Source organism: Micropterus salmoides, unplaced genomic scaffold (genome assembly GCF_014851395.1).
Source record: "Micropterus salmoides isolate LMB-PRFRI ecotype aquatic unplaced genomic scaffold, ASM1485139v1 Ms_hic_scaffold_3, whole genome shotgun sequence".
NCBI lineage: Eukaryota > Metazoa > Chordata > Actinopteri > Centrarchiformes > Centrarchidae > Micropterus > Micropterus salmoides.
Window position 1 is genome coordinate 35,551,867 of NW_024042261.1, and position 25,223 is coordinate 35,577,089.

General features: G+C 40.5%; 2 protein-coding genes across 3 annotated transcripts in view; one reads left to right on the forward strand and one right to left on the reverse strand.

Annotated features, from left to right (window-relative positions):
* Window positions 1–940: 940 nt before the first annotated feature.
* Window positions 941–7,372, reverse strand: eif3k (eukaryotic translation initiation factor 3, subunit K). Of its 2 annotated transcripts, none has more exons than XM_038694022.1 (8): window positions 7,189–7,372; window positions 5,704–5,802; window positions 5,283–5,403; window positions 4,703–4,777; window positions 3,247–3,313; window positions 2,998–3,075; window positions 2,606–2,731; window positions 941–1,084 (listed from the first exon to the last, which is right to left on the reverse strand). In XM_038694022.1, exons 1-8 carry the CDS (start codon window positions 7,248–7,250, stop codon window positions 1,053–1,055), a joined length of 660 nt encoding a protein of 219 aa, XP_038549950.1. In that variant the 5' UTR covers window positions 7,251–7,372; the 3' UTR covers window positions 941–1,052. The 2 variants fall into 2 exon arrangements, with proteins under 2 accessions (XP_038549950.1, XP_038549949.1); XM_038694021.1 differs by having other exon boundaries at window positions 4,703–4,780.
* A 6,636-nt stretch (window positions 7,373–14,008) lies between these two features.
* Window positions 14,009–25,223, forward strand: part of LOC119882848 (mitogen-activated protein kinase kinase kinase kinase 5-like) — a 35,698-nt gene continuing 24,483 nt past the window's right edge. Inside the window, exon 1 of the mRNA XM_038693139.1 lies at window positions 14,009–14,336. Within this exon, the coding sequence (XP_038549067.1) occupies window positions 14,229–14,336 (108 nt within the window). The 5' untranslated portion in view covers window positions 14,009–14,228. The remainder of the gene's footprint in view (window positions 14,337–25,223) is intronic.

Below are 25,223 nucleotides of genomic sequence, written 5' to 3' on the forward strand. Positions count from 1 at the left end.
ACGGCAATTTAAGCATGCCACTGTCAATTTTAATCATATAAAGCGAAATTTTCCAACAACAAAAATGTGGCTAGTGAAAATGCTGCGTGGCTAGTTACTTTGGAAAACCAAAAAAGCAAAAAAGTTAATGCCAAGCCCCGCAAAGCCCAGTCATCCAAACTAAATGTCAAAAGTTTAATTATATTTTCATGCCAAGCTCTCTCAGATAATAGTTGGGCACTCAAAAAAGCTTTCCTTTCCCAGACTTACACCAGGGGTTGGCAACTATTTGTGTGCTGAGGAGTCCAAGACCTAAGTGTCCTGCCTGGGAATCTCAATACCCCTGTGAGTGGTGATGGCGCAGAGGATGCGACACATGCCTTTGGAATGATAGACCCAGGTTCAATTCCCACTGAGACCCAATGAGCAAGACAACTAACCTGTAATTGCCTCAGAGGTGTGGGACCTCTGACATACATGGAAATTTTAAGTTGCTTTGGATAAAAGCATTAGCTAAATGGGTAGCCTAAATGTAAACTTTCCTGGGCAATATTTTATTTGTAATATAATTTCAAGAATCAATTGCTAACAGAAACAGACAGCTTGCCTCTGTCCAGTGGCACCAGACTGTTTATGGAGGTGTTGGTAGGTGGATTTTGTAACCGTTCCACTGAGATAGGTCTCACTACAAAAAGCAATGCATGTCAGATTTCTCCCAGACAGATTTGAGGCTGCCCTGAGTCATGTCAGGTTTTTATTTGCTTAACAGTGTACAGCCAACACCCTGATTTCACTATAGGATTAACAAGGAAGTCAAATAATTTCTGGGAAGAACTGGCAAACACTCGCATTGAAAGTAGTTAACATGGTCTGATAAAACATTCTGGTGATGAAGCAACAGCGGGGAAGTTTTCCAAGAACGTTCAGAGAGCCGCATGAAGAACCAAACACAGACACAGGCTGGTAATGATAAATTACCTTTATTGAGAAAAGAGGGATTATGAAAAAACAAAATGACCTGGTTGAATCCGTCGTGTCTGGTGTGTACGTGTGTGTGAATGTATGTGTGTGCATCACTGAGATGTTGCCATGATGCTGGACACACCTGTGAAAAGAAAAACAGAAAGATGTGCAGAAACAGAGAAGTGGGAGAGAGAGAGACAGAGAGAAAGGAGACAGAACATCAAGCTTTAGCTTCACATGCACTTTTCACTCATCAACAAAACAAATAATACCCACAGTGTGGAACATGAGCCAGTTTATAATGAGCTTTATGCAAATAAGTGTTTTCCTCTGCTGTTTCCTGTTGTCCTCAACCTCCCATCCCCGTTATCTTGCAGGTGCTGTCCTTTCTCTGTGGTGTCTGTGTGTTATGTTTGCAAAATCTGTCTGGCACAACATGGTATCCAGCTCCTCACACTCTTTACGAGGCTGCTGGGCGGCACAGGTAAAAAAAACTAAAAAAAAACTATTTACAATGACACGAAAGAGGGAAAATACTAATAATGAAAATAAGAAAAGCGTCCTTTAACTATTCTTGATGCTACGTGGAACAAGCAATGATGGTAGTTCTACTATCTTGTTCATTCATTATAAGCAGCAAAGCTCAGAAACAGTCAACTCTTTCATTAGTATAAAATAAGTGTTTCTAAAAAATCATATACAAGTAAGACATGTCATTTTTCCATCTGTAAAAAAAAGCAGCTGTATGCTAGAAGTGAAGTCAACATTAATCAAGCTCAAAATGCATTTAAGCACAAATGGGCAAAACGAAAATGCGATCTGTTCTTTAGCTGAGGCAGCAGACCACATGTGGAAACCTTGAATGTACAAAATTTATATCTAGTCCACCCAAAGAGCCTGTTTCACACATTCTGTAGTTTCTGTCATCAAATTTGTTTAAATTTCTAGTAGGGCTGCAGCTAACAATGATTTTAGTTCTCGAAGCTTCTGATCCCCCCCTATGGTAACGGATCAGCTGTGTAAGTTGATAGATGATAGATATTTATTCGTCCTTTTGCAAATTCATACAGCAAACATCAGACCAACAAGATCAACAATCAGACAACTGCTTTACCAACACAAATATCACCCGAATGCTATAAAGTTATACTAAGGTGCAGCTCCCCGACACCCAGTTAACTCATGACTCACTGCTTGCTTTGGCTGGCCTTCAACTCAACAATCAATCATGATTTCAGTTAAATGCTAAAGTTGCTGTTACCTTGTCTGTGGTCCGCTGGCATAACACTGGGTGCTTTCTGATCAAGTGCGTCGTGCTGTGGCGCTAGGCGAGATAAGTTTTGTTTTAAGGTGGACGGACTGTGGCATTGCAGCGTGAAATAATCACATACTTTGGACACTTTCTTCTTCGTCCCTCACTATTTTCTCTCTCTTCCACCACTATGCAAATAGCGCCGTCATAATCACATCGTGTTCACACAGCGTAAGCGCGATGTGCGACAGTAATAAATGTCCGTCCGAAACAGTGTGCTATATAGTTAGATGGATTAAACGAAGCCTCGATGCAAAGAATTTGCGCCGATACATTTTAGTAATCGTATTAAAAGTAATAATTTCTAGCACATTTCTTTGTTTGTTTATCAGTTTGAGCGGCAGCACTCACTCTCAAAATCGATCTTCTCCACGATGTTCTTGGGCTTGACGCTCTCCTCCTGGCTGAAGATAAAGATTTGTCCTTCCTCGTTCTCCGTCCAGCCGTACTTATTCATCCAAACCTTCACCTGCGTGTCTGGAAAAAAAAATGACAAAGTGCTTGAAGGTGGAAGATTCAAGTCAGTTTTGTCACTGTAGTCATTTCATTTGCTTTATCATTAAAATAAAATATAAATATTGATTAGTGGCAATTAAATTGTATCATCTTTTCCAGCAAGAAGTCCAGCATACCATCTCACACAGTGGAAGCACATGAAGGCATTTTATTGGTCTGAAGTAGTACAGATTTGCTTCATTGAGCTCTGCAGGTCTGTTTTTCTAGATTAGGGTTAAAATTCTTACCCAGTGGGTCTCCCAGCATCTCGGCCAGTAACCGGTGCTCGATGGTCTGGTAGGTGATGCCCACTACATGGCAGATGACTGAAGGGGAAGATGAATTAAACAGACACTGTTCAAGTCTTACAAACACTCGTCTCATTCACTAAATATTTAATATTGTCTTTGGTTGTTTTCCTGTTAAATGAAATCAGCTGCTTGTGTTTACTGTAAGAACTTCACATCCACTGTGGGAAGTCAGAAGATGTTACTCACACTTGCGAACAGAGTCCTCAAAACCGGTAATGCCATCGATGAGCTCTCTGTTCTCCTCAAGACTCGTCTGTCCGGAGAACAAAGAAGAGGATATGATAAATTGATGCCACGCAAACACTTTCGCAAGTTTGGAAAAGAGGAAGAGAACAAATTGTATCAGAACGAAGAGATGTTTGACAGAGATGTCGCAATAAAAGAAAATGAGGTATGCTGGAATGACATTTAATGGAGGATTAGTCAGCAATAGAAATCCTGATACAACAGGTGGCTGTCAAGCCCTGCTAGGGTTGTGTAATAATGACATTACATACACAACTATGGTGGCTGGACATGTCCTCGGACCCCCCGAGAGGGTCAGAGGGCATGTCCCCCTGGAAGAACATTTTGTACATTTTTAAGTTAAATGCATTAATTTGGTGCAAAATTAAGAGACTATCTATGAATAACTTTGCACTCTTGTAAACAATGTTGTGCTCTAGGAAACTATTTAATCATAAACCCATTGTATAGCTATAAATGGTGATGAAACAGCAACAAAAGTCAACAAATTTATTTAATGTTTTTCCAGCAACCCTAATTCAGGATAGAAAATAAAATAAGTAATTTCCCTTACATTTTACCGTTGTTGTTTTTTACTTTTAATGGACACATGTAATATGTTTTTATTTGGACGTTGTCACATGTTGTCTCATCAAGTCTGATGCAATTTGATAAATTACGTTGTATGTGGTTCTCGTATTGCGTAACATGATGACTTCACAGCCTCTCTTCACGTAGGACTCTCATACTGCAACACTTGTCTTTGTATAGAGTGAAACTGACAGGATAAAGTCGCTAACCTGCCTGTCAGCTCGCTCTGGGCCGTTTCAGTGGATTTACCATAAAGGCTTTAAATTTAGGCGCGGCTAGCTTAAACCAGTGGCAGAAACAGACGGTTAACATTACCGTAGTTACCTCAAAAGAAAAGTGGTTGCCTCGAGTCGGATGCCAAAGTGTGTGAGCATGCGAGCTCGCAGCAGTGACCACAAAACACAACATTAGAGGTCTGAAATGTTATTATGAGACGTGTAAAAATATTTTCGAAACTATGACAGAGCAAATTAGACTGTGGGGGGGGCGCCATGGTCTCGTTAATTAATGGGAAACACTGCATTAGTTAGCACAAAAAAAAAGGACATTATCTTTGGTATAAAAACAGTGTTATAAATGACTGAATGATCAGATGAAGTTGTCAGTTGTGTAAATGTATAAACATGCTGTGGTGTGTGTTTGAGATTCTTAATACTGGTTCTGACGATCCACTTAAAAAGTCATAACATCAAACATTACAGCTTCTTGATACCTGTTGCATGTCGGAAGATAAATTCCTCCTGTGTTGCTCTTCCTAAGGTTCTTCTTCTTTTTTTCCTGTTAAATGTATGTAGCCAAAGTGTGTGTGTGTGTGTGTGTGTCGTACCCAGAAGCTCTGGAAGTGACATGTCTCCAGCAGGTTCCCCAGGTAGAGGATCTGTCTGATGGGGCGCTCCTCTTGCTGCGACACTGTAGTCAAGGAAATGCCCCGCCAACCCCAAGACACCTCCCTCCCTCCCTCCCTCCCTCCCACCCACCCAAGGATCCATTTACACCTACACTCAGAAGCTAAAATCAGCTTTTAAACTCAAAAGAAAATACGATTTGATACTTATTGTGATAATTATCGATATTGAAAGATATTAAACTTTTATCGTGATAACATTTTTGGCCATATCGTCCAGCCCTACACAATCCCAATACTGTCTCCTAACAAGCAGGAGTCTGAATGTGAATAAACAAGTCTCCACTAAATAAATAAAACAAACAAACAGCAGGCATCTTTGCGTGGAGAACAACAGAAAGATCAATCTCTACCTGAACAAACAACAATCATAGCCGACAAGTTTACCAAGAATGTTAACAGCAGACACAGATTTGTGAGAACCTGCACCTCACAGTACAAAACAGTGACTTTAAAAACCAGCCTTGTACATTAGCTTCACGAAACAGCACCAAAAGGATACGTGAGTCTGGTCGATCATGCACTTGCAGAGAGTGAAGTCGGTGTGCGGCAGGTTGGTCAGAGCCTTCAGCAGAATCTGTGAAGTCACTTGAACCTGGAAGTAGGCTGGGTTGAACTGGTACCTGCCAGAGATTTAACGATCAGAGCTTTCTTCGCAGAGGACTGTACATTACTTAATTTCTTTTTCTGGTCTCAAGTGGATACGAACAATTTGTACCATGCATGTTAAATGTTACTATAACTTGGGTTTTTCTTTAATCCTTGCTGTGGTCAACAAGAATGCAAGATGTTCTGAAAACCTACAGAAGAAACTAACAGCATGAGGAAACGGCAACAAAGCTACACAATGATTTTAGAGATTAAGAGACTCCAGACCATTCTCAAAGTGATCAAACAAACTTTTCTATGATGGTGTAACTTACAGCTTTAGGACAGCCAGGTTGGCCTCCAGGTCGTAGGCGTTTTCTTTAGCTTGTGTGTCCACGTAGCGCTCCAGCGTTGCAAGGTTTTCTGGGTTGTATCTGTGAGGAGAGACAAGATAAGATAATTTCCTATGAACGAAGTATAGACGGCTTCATTGTTTCTGTTTCACTAAAGGCCAGAAGTTCTCAGCGCCTCATAATTTAGCATATTTAGTTAAATGTGTAGCAAAGCAGTGACTGTCAAATGTACGAAAACACACAAGTTAGGAGTAAATATCCGTGAATTATGTAATTTTGATCACTCTAACCAGCAGCAAACAACATAGTGTAAAGTTGTGTTATAATAAACACTTATACCAGATACAATATGCTGGCTGTAACCTTAGCGTAGGTCTGCTACACCCGTCGATCCGTTCTTCCAGATTCCCACAGGTGTCGTTTGTGAGACTTGATGCTCAAAGACAATTTCAAGTAAATAAAAAAATAAAAAATTTCCCCAGAATAATAAAAACGTGGATTTTTCTTTTTTGTGACTCATATTTGTCCCCATGATGTTCCACCAAAGACTCATTACCAGGTATGTGAACAACTGCTGCCTTAATGTAAACAATCATGAGCAGGTAATATCTGTGTAAGTATGGAGCTGTGGTAAATTACAGCAGCAGTGAAAAAGTCAACTGACAAAGTAACTTTTGTTGTGTTTCTGTGAATATAGCTATTTACATTGAAAATGTATCTTTGATTATAAATGTATTATTTTTGTAGATGCATTTTTGTTTATTATGGCATTTAGGGTATAAACACGCACAATAAATATAGGTGTTTCAGTACTGGACATTATGGAGTTTTTGTTTTGATGTTTATCTGTTTTTTAGCACTTTTATTTATTTATTTATTTACTTACTTACATGTTCGAAATAAAGATATCAATCTACCACAAAATTTTTGGAGTTTTTAAAGAATATTTAAAGAATATCAAAGTAATTTTGCAGCAGTTCTGAGTAACCAGAATTAGCTTGTTGGAGCAAATGTCAGCCTCAAACACCAGCCTTCAGAACAACTTATAGCTTTAAATTGATTACTATTCTTCTGCTTATCAGAAGACCAGGTGGATCTTTGACATCGGTAACGATTGTTTTAACGGCACAGAGGCAAGAAACGCTCATTCTGTGATCTTAAAACGTTTTTCAGAGTGTTTGTAGTTCACGTGAGCAGACCTAGCTTTCGTTAGCTGCTGTTGTAATCTATCATGACAGCTCCTGCAATTTTAATGGTCGTTTAATTTGCTAACTCGATGAGCTGATAGACAAAAACAGACCATAAAAGTGATGAATTGCGCAGAAAACTTCAGTAAATGGGCTTAAACCGCCTCTGACTTATTGATAGCTCAGCAAACGTTAGCTAACTTACAAACATAAGCAAACCGGCTAAGCTATCGTTAGCTTGTTCGGCAGGTTATCAATTCGTTAACAGCGTCATCCATACCGATCGATTCCTCGCAGCAGCTCGCCCACGTTCGTCCTCATCTGCTCGAAAGACGACGACATTTGGTCCAAACTTTTACAGCAAACTTTAAGGTGAAAACCGAATTAAATCCACACGTGGGCCGTAGGATAGAAAAGGCACCGGGGCGGAGGGAGAAAAGGGTCGGACTGGAAAGAACGACGCACAGCCAGGCGGAACGGAAAGTGGACGGACACACACAATTGAGGGACCGCTACCAGGCGCTCGCTGGTACAAATCTTATATACAGTCTATGGTAAAAATACACCTGACACGTCGTAGCGTTTGACTTTAGTGTATTTTATAATCAACACATTAATTTGAAACTATTTCTTTTACGACTTCCTTTTCCCTGTACTTTGAAAGTATTTACCGGAAGTTATTCGTGGCTGCATTGACGCTAATTTTACTATATTAATGTGTTGCAGTTTTTCACTGTGGCCACGAGAGGGCGGTAAACATCATTTCAAATATATTAGCGCCAACTAAATTCAGAGAGTGGAAAGGATGCAGGAGTAAATTATTATCATAATTATTATTATTATTATTGTGTACATGTCGGAGGTGGATGTGATATACAGGTGCACATACACATACATGCATACATGTACACAGTGAGATGGAGCACAGTGCAAAGGATGCTGGAATAAATAAGTATTATGTGCAGGTGTTGTGGATTTGGCATACAGTATATAAAATATGACAATATGAACAGCTCTAAATTAGAGAATGAGGAATAAATAAGAAGTGGTAACCAGTAAACAGGTGGCTGATTAGAGGCAGAGTTACTGGGTTATTGCACAGGAATTGTTCCTGACACTGAGAGTCATAAGTCAGCTGTTCATCAGAGTGATGGCTTATGGGAAGAAACTGTTCCTGAGTCTGTTGGTTTTGGCGTGCAGTGCTCTGTAGCGCCTACCAGAGGGGAGAAGCTGGAACAGGTTGTGTCCGGGGTGAGATGGATCTGCAGTGATGTTTCCTGCCCGTTTCCTGACTCTGGAAATGTATAATAGTGTATATGTATAGTATGTGTATAATGTATAACAGGTTGGCACCGATGATCTTTTCTGCAGTCCTGACTGTCTGTTGTAGTCTGCTCGCAGTCGTGGTCTAAAAGGTTTTTGAAAATACCAAATTTTTTAGTGTGAATAATACAGATCTTATTACTGACAATCTGTAGTAATGTTAAATATTTTTAAATACTTTGTTGTATACCTTCTTGTTGTTTTGTTGACCACTAGATGGAAGTAAAACGTGTCGTAATAAATAGGCCTATATTGAAGATTTGGTTTGGTTTGTGTTAATAAATATGAATGTCTATTATTGCCACAGGAAGACTATTAAGTTGGTGTTTCTAACTGTACAAAGTCGAGCTAAATCCAGAACTGTCCATGACAGTGATTAGGACGTATAAAAAATATAGATAATGATGCTGAATATCTTGCTAGCACCTGCATTTATCCTTCGGCGGCTGTACTCAGATAAACTGGTTTCTAGTAAATAAGTTATCTGTTTAGATTCTCAGTGATCCAGGTCATAGTCCTCCAAGGAAGATTAAAATCAAGGCAGCTGAACTTAGTTGAAGATGCTCAAAGGCGTTTTGACTCTTATCCGACTGACTGGCAGGAATCCCAGTTATTTAACCTCTGTGGGGTCTTTGTCAAGATGATCAATGCAGCTTGTTAGGGCTCCTGGCCAAGTCTGAACGATCGTTGGTCTCATGTGAGAATGCGAACGACAGTCTGTTATTTAACACAATTAGTTATTTTAGTTATGTTGTAAATAGAGTGAAGTGTCTCCCTTCATGGGAAGTATTGCTAATGTCAGCTGGTAGTAGCAAGTGCGCTTACTGAAGGCTCCTAAAGTCAACCGTTTCAAGCTGGTGGAGACTCTTGACACAATAAGACCTGGTTCAGTGATGAGACATCAAATGACCATCATGATTGAGGGGAAATGTGTGACACCCCAAACCACAAGAGTGTGTGTGTGTGTGTGTGTGTGTGTGTGTATATATATATATAGATAGATATATTTGTATACAGAGATAGAGAGAGGGTAGAGTGTGTGTAAATATACCGTTAGCACCTTTTACTCCACACCTTCCCCTCTGTGCACTCCCCCTGTCTGACCACAGACACAACACTATGGCCTTATAGTTTGTGCTTCGATCCATCTGACATTCACCCACAGTCAAAACAATGTATTAACAGCCAACATCTCTTTCCACTTACCTCCATCCAGAAGTGTCAGAGGTCAGGACCAGCTGCAGAATGACCCACACTTCAGAAGAAAGCTGCTTGCTGACACAGGTGGGCGAAACAAAGCTATATATATAGCTGTTCCTGTGAGCTCGGTGACCGTCTGTCACATTCACACACCTGAAGATGTTTTCAGTTCACCTGAGCAGCAGGTCTCAGGTCAGTGATGTGGGACACAAGCAGAAAACGAAGGTTATCATATAGTAACCCTAGTTCTATGACCGCAGGCAGAGTCCTCTACTGGTGCTACCTCCTCCAATCACACGTACGCACTTGTCCACTGAAATGTTTATTGTGCATGTAGCTGAGCATGTACCCCTGAGAAGGTCGCTGGACCAATAGGTGCTTGGCCTGACCATTAACATCTGGACTGCCCTGTATTCTCATTGCGGGTCGCACTTGCGAGCACGAATCCCGAGAAGGAGTCAAACATATCCAAGATATAGAAATGCACCAACAGGCACGGTAAGGGCCACGATGCCATAGTGCCGATCTCTTTGACATACACCCCACTGAAAAGGGTCGTAGACACTGCCACACTTTGAGTGGAATGTGCACGCACCGCTGAGGGTGTCTGTTCCCGCCAGAGTACAGGATTGGGAGATTTACTCACAAAGCCAGCTAGCCAGGCACTGAAACAGGTGAACAGCTGACCAGTGTGTTGAATGGGGGCTGTATGCTCTACATAGGATGTTAGAGCACACACCGGACACAACAGATGCAATCTCGCCTTCCTGTACCCAAAGTGGAGTGGAGGGTAGAAGGCATGGGCGTTTCCAGGCTCTTGAGTGTGCTTACTTTACCGCAGGGGTGTGGGGGGTCTATTACTCTGTTGAACTGTATGTAAAGACGTCAATAAAATGCATGTTGCAGACTGTATATAAGAAGGTGGCAGGTGAAAGTGCGACGCGTTTTCTGTCATCTGTCTACTAAATCTGTCTAAACTAAACCAAATACCAAAATACACTGCAGGGGGGCTTTAAACACTTAATTTTCTGCATTCTGGAGAATTTCTTTGCACCAATTTATTGAGGAAATGTCTCAGGTGACAATTCAAAATAAGAAGAATATAGTGTAATATAATGCAGTAAGGCTGCTGTCAGATATGTTGTAGATCAACTTTTCTCTTTTAATTTAATCCCAGCTGAGTCTACATACATGCAGGCATGCCTGAAGTAGCCTAAAGTCTTTGTAAATGTGCATATGGCACCTTTTCACCTCAATGATAAATTAGCTTAATTAATGTAAATTCAGTGAAGAGTTATTTATTGACAAAATATTCAATAGGGGGGTCAGAATTTTGAGCATTAAACACTTAATTTCCTGAATTCTCGAGACATTTTCTGCACCATTTTACGCTGGAAATGTCTTTATTTTTATAAAGGGAAGGACAAATTTTAGGTGGCAGGTGACAATTCAGAATATAGAAATATAATAGAATGTAATGTAGTAATAGGTTTTTTTTTTTTTTAGTTTATATCTACATATCGGTTATTTTCGCGCATTTGGCGAATTATTATTATTTTGGTCCACAACACAAGAAACAGCTCGAGCAGAGGGGGAGGGGGGGCTAATAAGAGATGTGATTGGGCCAGTCCAATGTCAATATAGGCCTGATGCTTTATGGGCCCATTTTTTAAAAAACTGGTAGGCCTAGGCCAATATAAATAAATAATTTGACTTGTAACCAACTCGACGAAAGGAGCGCACTGCTCTTCATCAGAGGAAGAAAACCGAAACTGAAAACACTTGTGGTCAGACAGAAATATCACCACAATTCCACACCAATGTTCACTTCAGCACTTCTGACAAAGTGCAGATCACAGATCTGCTTTAGAGAGAATGAAGCATCCTGGAGCAGAGAGACAGTCAAACAGAGCAAAGTGTCTCTGAGCGAGTGGTAGAGACACAGCAGGACACAGAGGACAGGTGTCTGCGTCGCGGTCAGGTGTGTCATGATATTCTCTCGCTACTTTGCGGCGACTGTTTGTGTAACTTTACACTGACAGACAACATTTATATTTAATTGTATTTATTACAATTTTGCCAGGGACAATTCAGAAGTGGCGACCTGGCGACGCCGATGGTAGAAGGCATCCAGATTTAGTGAGCAGTTTGTCCCATGCTGAAGAAGAAAGGATGCTGAGGCAGTAGGGACACTGCTATTTATACGCCACGCACGTATCGGTAGTGACGTCCTATTGGTCGGCTACATGCACAGTGTAATTGGAGGAGGTAGTACCCATAGAGTCCAGTAGGGGGCGGAGCCTGTGTGAAATAGAACATGCAAACTGTGCACGGTGGTCTGTGCCCGTCTTCAATAATTTTGTCATCAGTCCTGCTCCCGTAGCTGTGCTGGGGTTGAGGCAGTTATTTGTGGTTAGCTGGCCGGTTCTGTGTCTGTCACATGTGGGTGTGTGTGCGCCACAAAGCAGAAACGAGACTGTAAGCAGCCTCCAGACAGAGCTGAGGGAAGAGGAGGATAAATGTCAAGGCCTGAAGATAGTATCACTAGAAGTTTGTTTGTCAGTTTGTTCTTTTCCTTAACCCTTTAACGGACAACGCACATTCAGCTGCTTTATTGGCTCCTGTTACATCGGTGGCTTCATCATAGTACATTACGCAGCGAGTAGTAGTACTGTACTGTACGAGGACTTTGCATCTGCTTTTGTGCCTCTTCTTAAGATGACACGAAAGTTTGAACATCCTGCAGCAGCAACTTTCTGCAAAGGTAAAACAACCAAGCAAAGAAAAAAAAAAAATACAGGAAGCCGCTGAGAAAATACGATCAATATGTTTGCAGACTTGATGTGAGACTCTTTGACCTGAAACTCTCTTCTGTGACAATGTTTAGTCATGTTAGCAGCATGTCAGTCTGTCTGTGGCCGGTCCACCAACTGTTTGACTCTTTGCCATTAAATTTTGATCATGGTGCCCAGAGGATGAATCCCGCTGACTTTAGTAAACCCTGACTTTGTGTCTAGCACCACCATGAGGTTAATGTTTAGGGTTTTAAATAAGATGTCTTGATGACTCTTGGATGGTTTTCCATTACATTTGGTACCGCATTGATGTACCACTCAGGATGAATTGTAATGACCTTGGTGATCCTTTTGGTGACTTTTCCTCAAGTGCGATCATCAGGTCTTAGTTTGAATGTGTCCAATACTTCAGTTTATGACCAAATACCTGCAAAAATATAGACCTCACCATCGTCTCAGCTGTCCTCTGTCCTCAGCTGTGGAGACTGACTGCAGAGTCAGGTCAACATGGCGGTTGTTGACAGCTGTGGGCCTGGACGAGCTGTAAGATGCGGGAAGAGCCAGAGCGAGAGTAGACGAGAAGGGAAGTTGGAAGCCAGGAGCAGTGATTTGGCCACCGCTGCCAGCTGTCTATCTGGACACTGTTGTAAAGGTTCAAAACACTCTGTGATGTTTGGGTACCACCTGATGACCCCTGCTCCAGGCCGAAGACTGCGGTTACCTCATAAGGTAATCGGAGATTGCACCCTAACAGGTGTATGCTACACATGAACATGGTAAAGATGATATCTGCTTAGCATCAGCATGTTAGCATTGTCATTGTGAGCATGTTAGCATGCAGGTGTTAGCCTTTAACTCAGAGCTCTGCTGTGCTTAAAGCTGCCAGGATGCTTCTTCAGAACTGCTTGCGGGACGGTCTGACAGCAACTACGAACTATCAGTTTGAGGATTAACCCAAAGTGCGGCTCAAACCTGAATTACACTATATCTGACTTTATATATCTCTTTTTAAATGTCCTTCTGTCTGTGTGCTCTGCTGATGCTGTACTGTGTCCATACTATCCAATAATCATCCAGTAGAAGAATAATGCGTTTTCAGGCCAGAAATACAGTTGACAAAGAGATTTTAACTTGTTAACAGGATGTAACGGGTGCCCCTTATTTATCTGCGGGGAAATGCTTCTGAACAGGAAGCTGACAGGGAGCTCCAAGCACGAGTGACTTCTTGCAGAGCTGCAACACACACACACACACACACACACACACATTTCAGTAGGCGTAAGGCTGAGACTGAAACTTACGCTGAAAACCCCAAACAGCACAACTGCCATTAATCAGTTACAAGTCACACATATGTAGAGACCCATATGTTCCCAAAGTATACGCACACACACACTTTGTATTGATCTTTGTATTGATCTTTGTATTGATCTTTGTATTGCCATCGTGATGATCTTAACCTTTAGCTCTACCCCTATAAGCTCTTGTGAAAACTGGCAGGATTTCGTCATCTTGATCTTTAAATTGTTTTTATACGTTGATCCTCACCAGAACACACACACTAACAAAGAAAAAATCAAACACGCAAATCTGTAAGACATTAATATAAAAGAAAACTCTCAAAAAGCTGTAACTTCTCTGTCACATGCACACACACCCAACATGAAGCAGAATTGGATTATGCAAATGAGCTGAGAAAAAAATGCTTGAGAGAGGGGAGAGGAAGGTGTGAGAGATAGAGGGAGGGACGGAGGTTGGGAGTATCGATAGCAGACTGAGAAACAGGAAGGTGTGTGTGTGAGAGAGTAGCTGAACACCACACATCAAGACGGTGAAACAAAGAGACGCCGAGCAACTTCTCTCAGCCGCTCACTGTTTCTGACAGTTTTGTTGCCTGTAGACGTAGATGTAGCCGCAGAGTGTGTGAATGTGTGTGTGTGTGAGAGAGAGAGAGAGAGTGTGTGACATGCCTGAGGAAGAATATTAGCAACATAAATATCGAATGGATTTCCAACACAGGGCGGCTCTGGATATCTCCACCAGGAACCCTCAGGATGATTTTGAGATCCTGCTGAGAGTCGGAGGAGGAACCTACGGAGAAGTTTACAAGGTGAGAGCCTTCAGCTGCTTTTAAACTCTTGTACTGCTGCTGAATGTCACTGATCTCTGAACAGAGTTTCACCTCATATCAGAAAGTGGTTTGTGACAAATCTTTGCATCTTTGAAAGAGAAGGGCTTCTTGAAACTAGAAACTAATTTTAAGATCAAATACAGAGTAAATTCATCAGTATGAAGGGGATGTTCGGCATCTCAAGTCATGCATGTCTCACTTCTGCCTACCGCTCAGTTATCTGTTTCCCTTCACGGTGTAATGAACACTGTATGATTAGATCATTCGGTTTCTCTGGGATGAATATATGGTGTTGTGCTCACTGGGAATTTCTTGATTATACTGAAAGGTAACATAGGTGTGACTGATTTTAGTTTCATTGGTTGATTGCAATCACAACTTCGGTGGAGGCTCCAGCCCTGCTGGAGGAAGTGGTTTTAAGAAGTGAAAGTGTTCTTGTCAATAGCTGATAGCTTTTTTGAGAATTTTACTCCCAAGTGAAAGAGAAGTTGACGTGAACTCTGGATTGTAATGAAACTACTTTTCTTCAAGGGTTGATTTCATATTTTCACTTGTGTAAAAACTATTTCAGGACATCAAATTTGGAAGGACAGACCTTCTGTAAGATGGTTCAGCTTCAGTCAGGGGTCAAATGCAGTCTGTTTTATTCAGATGTGACCTTGACTCTGACCGGGCCCTTTCACACATTCTCACATCCTTTCCACGTGGTTTTAGTTGTATTGGAGTTAATGGTTCTCCTTTCATGTTCAGCTGGGAAAAATAGACTTTATTGTAACATGCAAAGTATGATTAAAGTTTGAAAAGATGGTGAGTCAAGTTAAAGGCTAACTTCTGTATTTTTCAAGCTGGACCCATATGTTTTTGTGTCTATGTGACTCATTGGGACATTTTTTTTAATGTTTGGTCCAGTATTGAGTACATGATTGCATGTTGCAGTCAGCAGCAGCAAAACAGGGCTGCAACATTATCCTTGTGGGCAATTGCGCCCTGTCAAAGTACGTCCACTAAAGTTCTTGGTTTTGCCGCTTACAGGCTAAGATTGTTATTTTAAGTGTCTGGCAACATTAAAGAAAGGATCCCTGCAGAGATAGAGCTGGGGTTTTTTTAAGAGTAAGAAACATTACTGTTTTTATCAATGGACTCTGGAAGTGACTGTTTGTGATGTGCGTGCTCGCTCAATACTGGACCAATTTCAAAGTTGAAAAATACTGAAGTTACCCTTTAACACGAGTGAAAAGCCGGAATTTGAGCTGCTGTGTTTGTAAGTCTGGATGTTGAACAAGAACTGGTTTCCTGGCAACATCAGTAAGGTCTGAGGTCTTTAAACAATATATCTTATTTCTATAAATATGCATAAAAATAGCAATGCTGTTAGACATTTCATGCCACTCTGTCGACTTATCAAGCAACTCCAGGCAACAGTGGAGAAGTCTCCACAACACATCTGGTACAGTATCAGTGCAGAGGGTCGGTTGTGTAGGTGAACAGGATTCTCAGGATTCTCAGGTACTTTACACAAAACCAGCCACACCGGAAACAAACATGAATGGAAAAGTAAAGAAGTTGTCACAGTCATAACTCACATCTGAGTTAAAATCATCACCATCATTTATGGGAATTTAAACTGAGCATTAGTACTTTAGTCCAGAACCAACCTTCCAGCACTCATTTGAGAATGAAAGGTTCATTTGACCCTTTCAGTTTATCAATCTTCCCCCTGACTAACTCATTTACTGTAAGGGTTTGAGTTAACTGGCAACACTTAGAGCCAATACTAGCAGTTTACTGTGACAGACTGTGGAGGTCAGGGTGGATGGATGGACCAACTTCTCAGCTCATACTTCAAGCCAGCGTCAACTTTTTCTTAATATCTTTGTCTTTTTTATTTGCCCATACAGAAACATACATATCTTAACTGTGAGTTAGGAGTGGATGTTGTATTAGAAACAAATAGGTAGTGACACAGTGCAACATAGAGTCCAGTAAGGACTCTATGTTGCACTGTGTCACTACCTATTTGTACCCTAAACTAACCAACAGTAATTTAACACACCCTCTGTCAAATGTATTAGAGGTCTTAGAGAGACACGGCTAACATATGATCTTTTTGTGGTGCGATGTCAGCTGTTATCCAATTATATAGTACCAAAACCACACTGTGAAGGTAATGGGCAGTTTTTGATGCGCCGTCGGCCTGGTACAAACAATGTGCCTCTGCAGTGTAGCATGATGATGACGACCAAGATGCGAAGATACAGACAATGGCCCTGTCACATCTCACTATTGCTCTGTGTTTTCGTAGGCAGTGTGTGATGTTTGTCGGTGTAAATAGTACCTGGTGAGACTGCGTTTAAGTAATACTACAGAATGGAAAAATGTCTTCTTGTGAATTTTGTGTGAATTTTTGATATTCCTCAATCACGATGCGTTTTTGGGCCAACAAAAAAGCAACTTAAAAAAAAAAAATCTTCGGAAAATTGTCCCCACGGCAGGCCATGTCAGTAACCTCCGTTGTCACATTTGACCAACATCAGCTGCAGGACAACAACCTCCAAAAATGTAAACCCCCAAAAAACTTGTCAACAATAATTGAAACCCGTAAGTGAGCTATGAATGTTTCTTCTCTTGTAATATAATCAAAGTAGGATAATGTTGCAGCGTGTAGGCTAACGTTTTACACTCAGTTTAGTTATTGTTGGCCAATCGTCAATTAATTAATTTTACTTGAGTCACAGATGCCTTAATAAAGCCAAGGATCAAGCTGCAGAACCTCTCTAGTAAAATCTATACAATAACTGGGATTTAAGTAGATAAATAAGGGCAGGCAGGAGGGCATGTGAGCAAGCTTTCTGCATGTGACAACCATTTCCATTATCTGGTACCCTATGCGCCTTTTTGCAAGCTGGTAATGAAGTAAGATTTTTCACCGTGTTGTTTCATGCAGGCCATCTAAAGCTGGACAACACGGTAGTTATAGTTTTTTTTTTTTATTATTACATACGTAAGTAACGCAGTTTTTAAGATTTACAGTGTAAAAGTGGTTTAATACTGGTAAAATTTAACATGAAACCTTCCTGGTACTGACATTTAATACCACCAACAAGTAAAAATATTAACTAGCACAACACTTCTTATAAAAAACAATGTCTGAATTCCAGTCAGCCTTATATAATGCTAACATACTAACAATACTCATTTTAAATGTTAACATTGTTATAGGCTTTCAGTCTCATTGATTGGATAGTGTCCTTGTTCAGGTGTCTGTCTCGTAGACTGGTTGGCATTTCTTTATGATAGTTCAGGTAAATTTGATGTATTCGTTACTTTAGTGTTCTGCGAGGATTAGCCTGCAGGTTATTGCTGTATATGAATCTGCTGAAACCATGTGATTTCAATAACTATAGCTGGTATTGATTTGTAATAAGTTTTAAAATGTCTTGTATCAGAGACATGTTGCAAATAAGAGCCTTCTCTGGAAGTAACCTCAACACACAATAGCAGTAGGTCAGTTATTCTTGCCTTTATTCTCCACTCTCTCGCCATGATCTCACCAGATGTGTAAAGAATAGCATGAAAAAAGTCTTTTATAGCACCTCTGGGCTTGTAATTTACCTTGGAGTGGCAATTTGTATTACACCTGTGTGTATTTTATTTTATAACTTTGGAAAATATGAGGCTTTACAGAGTTAATCTCTACTGTGACTAAACTGTTCAACAATGAAACACAGTAAACGGTAAATGTAACTGATGCAAAGTAGGTTAGCTGCAGACTGAGCACACTTCCTCTAAACAGGTCAGTAGAACCGGCTGTTCTGTTTTACAAAGAGAGAGAGATTTGCATAGTTGTGCTTTCTTCACATATGGACACACATACACCCACATAAAGATTTGATCGCACACACACACACACACACACACACACATGTGCTCCCAAGTTCATGTTTTTGGCTACATGTATACACTCACACTTTAGCGGAGGTCAGCCCTGCAAATGCAGCACTTTTGCACCATCAGCAGCAGTGAGAAAGTAGGCCTTATAGATGTGTGTGTGTGTGTGTGTGTGTGTGTGTGTGTGGTGTGTGGTGTGTGTGTGTGTGTGTGTGTGTGTGTGTGTGTGTGTGTGATGACCACGATAGAGAGCAGTTTTTGGTGTCACTCGTAGAAGGCGGGAAGGTCAGGGGAATCAAAACAAACTCACAGTACCAAACACCTTCAGAAGGATTAATAAAAGGCGTGAACACCGACATCAAGATAGTCACAGTGAAGGATGTGGCGGCTGTGCTGGATGAGTCAGATTGGTGTAGTACAACTGGCAGCATTTTTTTTTTTTTCTTTCTGTGTGTGTCTGTGAATTCATGCTATGGTGGCTATCACTACTCATGGTTTATTTGGTAAAATAATGTGATGTGAACTGCATCAGGTTCTGTGTGCGAGACGCTGTTTACCTCAGAAAAGAGCTACTATATAAAGTGTCTAGATCAACAAAACTTTCATGAATTAAATGTTAATGAATCACTTTTGTGTCATACAAATCAGCAACACAGAGTCTCAAAAATAGTAAAACATTCTACAAAAAGTTATGAAATTAAAAAGCAATAATGAAATTGTAAATGACAGGAGAAAAAAAAGAGAAACAGAAGCAATTCAAAGACAAATGAAGTAGTATATGGCTACATGTAACAGATGTAGTGGCATGCACCCAAACAACATTTTTGCCTACTGAGGCATCACAAAAATGTGGCTGGTTTTACATGTTGGACAGCAACACACAGCAAAAGGTGGATGTGTGCAGTAACCAACAGGCACACATCAAAAGATTGTTTTCTGTGTCAAGTCAAGTTGAAGTGAGTACGCTGGAATACACTTACAAAGAGAACAATTTCCTTGTGCTTTGAAATAAGGACGTATTTTCTTCTTCCAAAAGATGACATATTCTCATGTGTATATAAAGAAATGCTCTAAATCAGGGGTTTACAAAGTCGGAGACTGAGGGCCTCACCTCAAGCAAAGCTTGGAAAAAGGCGCCGCTTCACACCCCTCATTAGTTTACTTGCTTAGTTTCACTCAATTCCTGGATACATGGGGATCCTGTCTGTGTTATTTGATCCCATAGACAAAAACAATAACTGACTACTACTGCTAACAGACCACACCAAATACATAAAAAAGGCCTGTCCTAAGGCATTTATTGGTTTCTGACTCCGGGAAAGTGGGAAAGACAGTAAACTTCCCCAAAACTACTGTATCTCTGAACTCTCTCTTAACCAACTCACACAGTTAGTCGATCTCTAACTTAAGTCTTCAGCTATGCTTTTAATTCAAATATGTACACTGATAAAATGTACACCTGTGTGATCTACTCACTGCAGTTGTAATGAGACATAGCAGTACTTTGAGATGATGCTAACACTAGCATGATAATGTTTACCAAGTTCTTCATCTTTGTTTAGTGTGTTGGTATGCTAATGTATGGTAATTAGTACTAAACACACAGCTGAGGCTGATGGGAATGTCATTAGTTTTGCAGGTAATAAACCAAAATATTGGACAAATCAGGTGCTTCTCAGCTCAGCAACTTGTAAGAGGAAAACAGGGGGCTGGAGCACACTGATGAATTTACAGACTTTAATAGTGCAAACTAAATAATTACAGTAGTTATCACAGTTTATTTTGAGGGGAATGTGAATCTCTAAACCAAATTGCATAGCAATCCATATAATAGTTGTTGTGGCATTTCACTCAAAACCACAGATGTCAACCTCATACCTCATCCTGGATATATGGTGCATAAAAACAGAACGCTGCCTCTCAGTGTTTCATTCTGGGGACAGAAAGCAGACCTGGCCCAGACGACCTGAGAGGTCTGGATGGTTCATCACGTAGCAGAAGGTCAAAAATGTCAAATTCTTTGACAGACAGGAAGCCAGTGTAAAGACCTCAGAATTACAGTGATGTGATCCAATTTTTTGGTCTTAGCGAGGAAAGGAATCAGACAAATCTTCCATCCATCGTCAACCGCTTATCCTGCGTACAGGGTCGCGGGGGGGCTGGAGCCAATCCTAGCTGACATCGGGGCAAAAGGCGGGGTACACCCTGGACAGGTCGCCAGACCATCCCAGGGCCACACAACCACACCTAAGGACAATTTTAGAGACACCAATTAACCTACGCTGCATGTCTTTGGATGGTGGGAGGAAGCCGGAGCACCCGGAGAGAACCCACACAGACAGAGAACATGCAAACTTCACACAGAAAGGCCAGGGCAGCCGGGATTTGAACCTACAACCTTCTTGCTGTGAGGCGACAGTGCTAACCACTGCACCACCCTCAGAAAAATCTTTAATCATAAAAGAGATGTCGGTAAAACTGTTGACAGGACGCCTCAAACAAACAAGGTCACCTGTGACTCTGTTATGACTTTTTGATCCAAGGAGGTTTTTCCTCGAGCTAAGAAAACATCACAATGAGAAGTCTAAGGGTCAAGCGGCGACTCGCAGGCAGGGCCAGCAGGAGAAACACGACTGTGCATAGTCAGTGTGCTGCATACCCCAGAAGTAAACCTGCACCGGCATTTGCGCCAGGCGAGTAATTCTTACTGGACTAAATAGGCGCCATCTTTGGGTCTGGTATCCTGTTCTAATAATACATTAAACGCATCACTGCGATCATGTGATTTTAGGTTTCATTCAGCACCACTTGGCTAGTTTCAGAAATGCATTGTTGTCAAACACAAAAGGCTTCTGTTATCTTTTAAAAAACTGACTTCTGAGAACTTTTTGATGGATAAATGGACAAACTTTATTATCATGTATTCATCATTTATTGTCCTATTCTTCAGTTACTATTCCACCATTTGCTATAAGTTTTCTTTTTACCTTAATTACCGTAAAGTAATTTTATGTGTGTTTTATTATCTTACCTCTCACTGTACTAGATTTATTTTCTCACCTCTGTTGGAGCCCCTGCATGTGAATCAGGGAGTGCATGACCCACAGGAGCCATGTGTCCTCCAAATTACTCACCGTAGCATCTTCTCTAAGATAAAAACATCTAATGAATGTGAATTGTATAATCTGACTTTGGAGCATTGCACTCCAACCCTGTGGTACTAAATTAAGCCAATTAATATATCAAGCGTAGTGGTTAGAAAGATACGATCTGTTGTGCCAGGTTTTACATTAAGAGTTCACTTCCTCTTTGTGTTTGATCACAGGCAAGTGATCAAATATGTCACTTTTCAGTGTTGTCAGTTGTACCTTTTATGACTCTTTTAGACCTTGTTTTGCTCACTAGTTGTTGACTCACCTTCCCATCTATACATTTTAAATATGTATGTTTTTTATTCATGTTTGATGATTGACGTTTCCTTCACAGCTGTACACACAGATGCAGAGATATTACCTGTATTAAATATAACAGCTATTTGCAGCAGGGCTTTATTTGCTCTGGATTGGGAATTAACTAAAATTTGACTAAGCAGACTGCAACCCTGCGTCTGATCATGTCAGGATCTTCCTGCTCTTACAGTAAAAGCCTGACTCTCCTTATCAGATGCGGCTTGTGCTTCTAAGCTGCATTTTGGGTTGCTTTTAAACGTGGTGCAAGTCTAGTTTCAGACCTGTAGCCCCGCAGAGGCTGTGGGCTGCACCTGGTGTGTGTGCAACCTCAGACGCAAAATGAAGAAGTGAGATAAATGAGCATCAGGCTAAACAGAAGCTGCATGCAGAGTCGAGTTAACTGTGCCCCATGTTTCTGCTGAAACTGTGTGTGTGTGTGTGTGTGTGTGTGTGTGTGTTTTACAATGAAATTTACTTAAATTTTGGATTGCCTTGATTTATTATTAACTCAAAAAAGAGGAAGAGAGATCATTTATAATGCGGAGAAAATCAAACAAATTCCAGCCCCTGGCATTTGTGTGTGTGTTCATGTGAGAGAAAGTGCATTAGTACTTTGTGAGATCAAATGACTTAAAGGAATAATCAAATGTTTAGGGAATTTTGCTTATTTGGTAAATGACCCACAGTCAAATGAAAATTACATTATCAATTTAAGATTCACGTCAATTCCTACAAAGGCCCCTGATGTGTTTAGCTGAGCTGAAATCTATGAACTAGTCAAATATTTGATGTGCCTTTACTTCCTTTAGTTAAATACAGACAAAACTGAATTGTCCTTGGTACAAAAGAAGAAACAATGAGACTCAGTGCTCAGTGCTCAGAAATCTTTGTGTAATCTCCCTTAAAAACATGGCAAGTCCCTTGATACTCTTTTCTGAAGGATCCCTTAGGAAGCTTCAGCTCATTCAAGCCACAGCTGCTAACAAACAGTCCAACAAAGACAAAGAAAAGTAAAGTAGGGATGAGCAAGAACACCACCATCTGTATCTGTATTTGTATACGTACTCAGAATGGATGAGACTGAACCTGGACGCAGGCGGGACTGACCTGAAGTTAGTAATTTAAGCCTTGATCAAAAGTTGCTATATTTATTTTAAAAGTATTTAAAGAACAGCCTCATTAAGCTTCAGAGCAATTTTTTTGATAATAATAGTAAGAGATCTTTTTAAAAAAAAAAGATTCCTATATTTCTAGTTTTTTTTAACACATCGTACGTTGTACTTAACTTTACACTTGTACGTTGTTAAAAGTACATTATTTGTACCGGATACTCGTTTCAACAAAGACTACGGTCTAGACCTGGTCTATATGAAAAGTGCAATGAGATAACTTTTGCTGTGAATTGGTGTTACATAAATAAAACTGAATTGAATTGAATTGAACCATAGTAAACACATCGCCCAAATTCAGAGGTCCCTGCACTCGTGTCAAAGAGCACTGCTGCTTGTCTAGCATTTAGAAGCAGTATTTAGTCAATGTATACAACAGAGCTGGAACAAACGTACATATATGACTTTTAACGCCTTGCACTTACATCTTTACCTATAACTTATCTTTGACTTTATCTTTGCTTTTATCTTTTTTAATGGTTTCTATCCTTTCAATGTGTGTCAATGGTTTATATTGTATTTCCTTTTTGTTATTTAATTATGTAAATAATGACTGAATTGTCTTTGTGTGTGAAATGTGCAAATGGGCCTTGTTAGATAGCAAGCTAGTCCCTAATACACCAGAGTTTTTATTAAGCAATACAAAACTGTGCAAAGTTTAGCAATGTCACTGTGGGGACCGTAGCTCAGAGCTAATAGCTCCAAACTAACTGCTAACTGCTCATTGAACCACAGTGTCTGTTTTATTTCCACACGTTAAATAGTTACATCACACATTCAACCGGTCTCTTAACTAAGCTAGGGTAAACATGTCATCAAGTATCAAACACAGAGATAAAATTGATATATTTTGGGGGGTTATATATTATATTTGGAGTTAATACAGAGTTAGGTGTATGGGTTTATTGATAATTGATGTGTTGCTGTAGAAAAGGTGAGGTAGTTAAGGTAAGTTGAGGTAAGTTTTTGAAGTTAATGTGCTGTGATGAGATATTATTTTATGTCAGTTTTATGTCACCCTTTCACTTCAACCACTGTCTCCCCGTGACCTTTCATATTAAACCGCTCATTGTTAAAGGAAGCAAGCAGGGTCCACTTCATTTCCACTCACCTCCTCTCTTGTTTCTGTTGAGGAGGATCGTAAATGTGATCAAACCTGCCGGTTTTACTGGCTTTAGTAACAAATCCGACTATCGTGATATTACTTATAACTTATGTATGCTTTGAGAGCGTGTGTCACCATCACAGAGGTCAATGAAAGGAAAGACCGCTCCTTGCTAGTTATCAGAAGAAACTAGTAAACACACATCAAGATGGAAATATTGCTGTGGAAGGGCCGCGGCTTCCGCTGTGACGTCCAACTCGTGTGTGACTTTGGTTGTTTACTGATCACTAGTTGGGCGTCTTTCCTCTCAGTGACCTCTCTGATGTCACACACTAAGACACACATAAACTCCTTGATGGAAGGGAGTTTTCCATTGTCTGTTGTTTTCTTTATCTTACTTGTACCTCTCAGCCACTAAGTGCTTTTATTTGTCAGTCCTGTACTCCAAATGTGAGTAGGGACACGATGACTACACAGCTTCTGTTGCTCCCCAGAAGATATTTATCTGCTATGAAAGTCTTGTATGCCCTAGTTTTAACTAGTGTTGTGTAATAACGTCCAACAAGGTACTGTACACGTTGATACTCTTTAACGATAAACGTGACTAAACATTCTCAGAAACACCTTTCACTGACAACTGTTACTGAAGTCCCATGCAGCTTACAGCCTCTACTGACCTTCAACTACACACTGAAAACCTTTTTGAGTTAAATGCCATACTGTTAAAACACTGTCTTTTGAAGTGAGCACCAAGTGAATAAATTAAAAAGCTCTCTTACTGTAATGTAAAAAGGTCACTTATACTACTAAACGCTTGTGTTTTGAGGCAGCACACAGTATGTTGACAGTTACCCAATTCATTTCTGTTCAACAAGCCTTTACTGGTATGGGAAACAGACGTTTACATTGCCAAAGCTATTATTGTTACTCTCACTGTAGACAGCTGTTTCAAGCTTAGACAAGTGACTGGTTAAGAAAATGGAGCAGTTACAAAGCCAGATATTTTTCTCAGGTGTTGTTGTTGATGAGACCAGATTTAGCCTAGTGGACTTACTTTAATTTAATCAGCTGACCAAAAACATGACTCTGTCGGGATGCTCATGTTGCACATCTTGGATGTGTTAGTAGGTTACTGTTTGCTAAAAATGTCTTAATGCAGCTTTAAAATCGAGCAGGTAGAGCAAGTTGGTCAGGTTGAAGGGTTACATTTTTATGCAAGCCCGGATTGGCTAATGGGCAATGGGACAATTCCCCC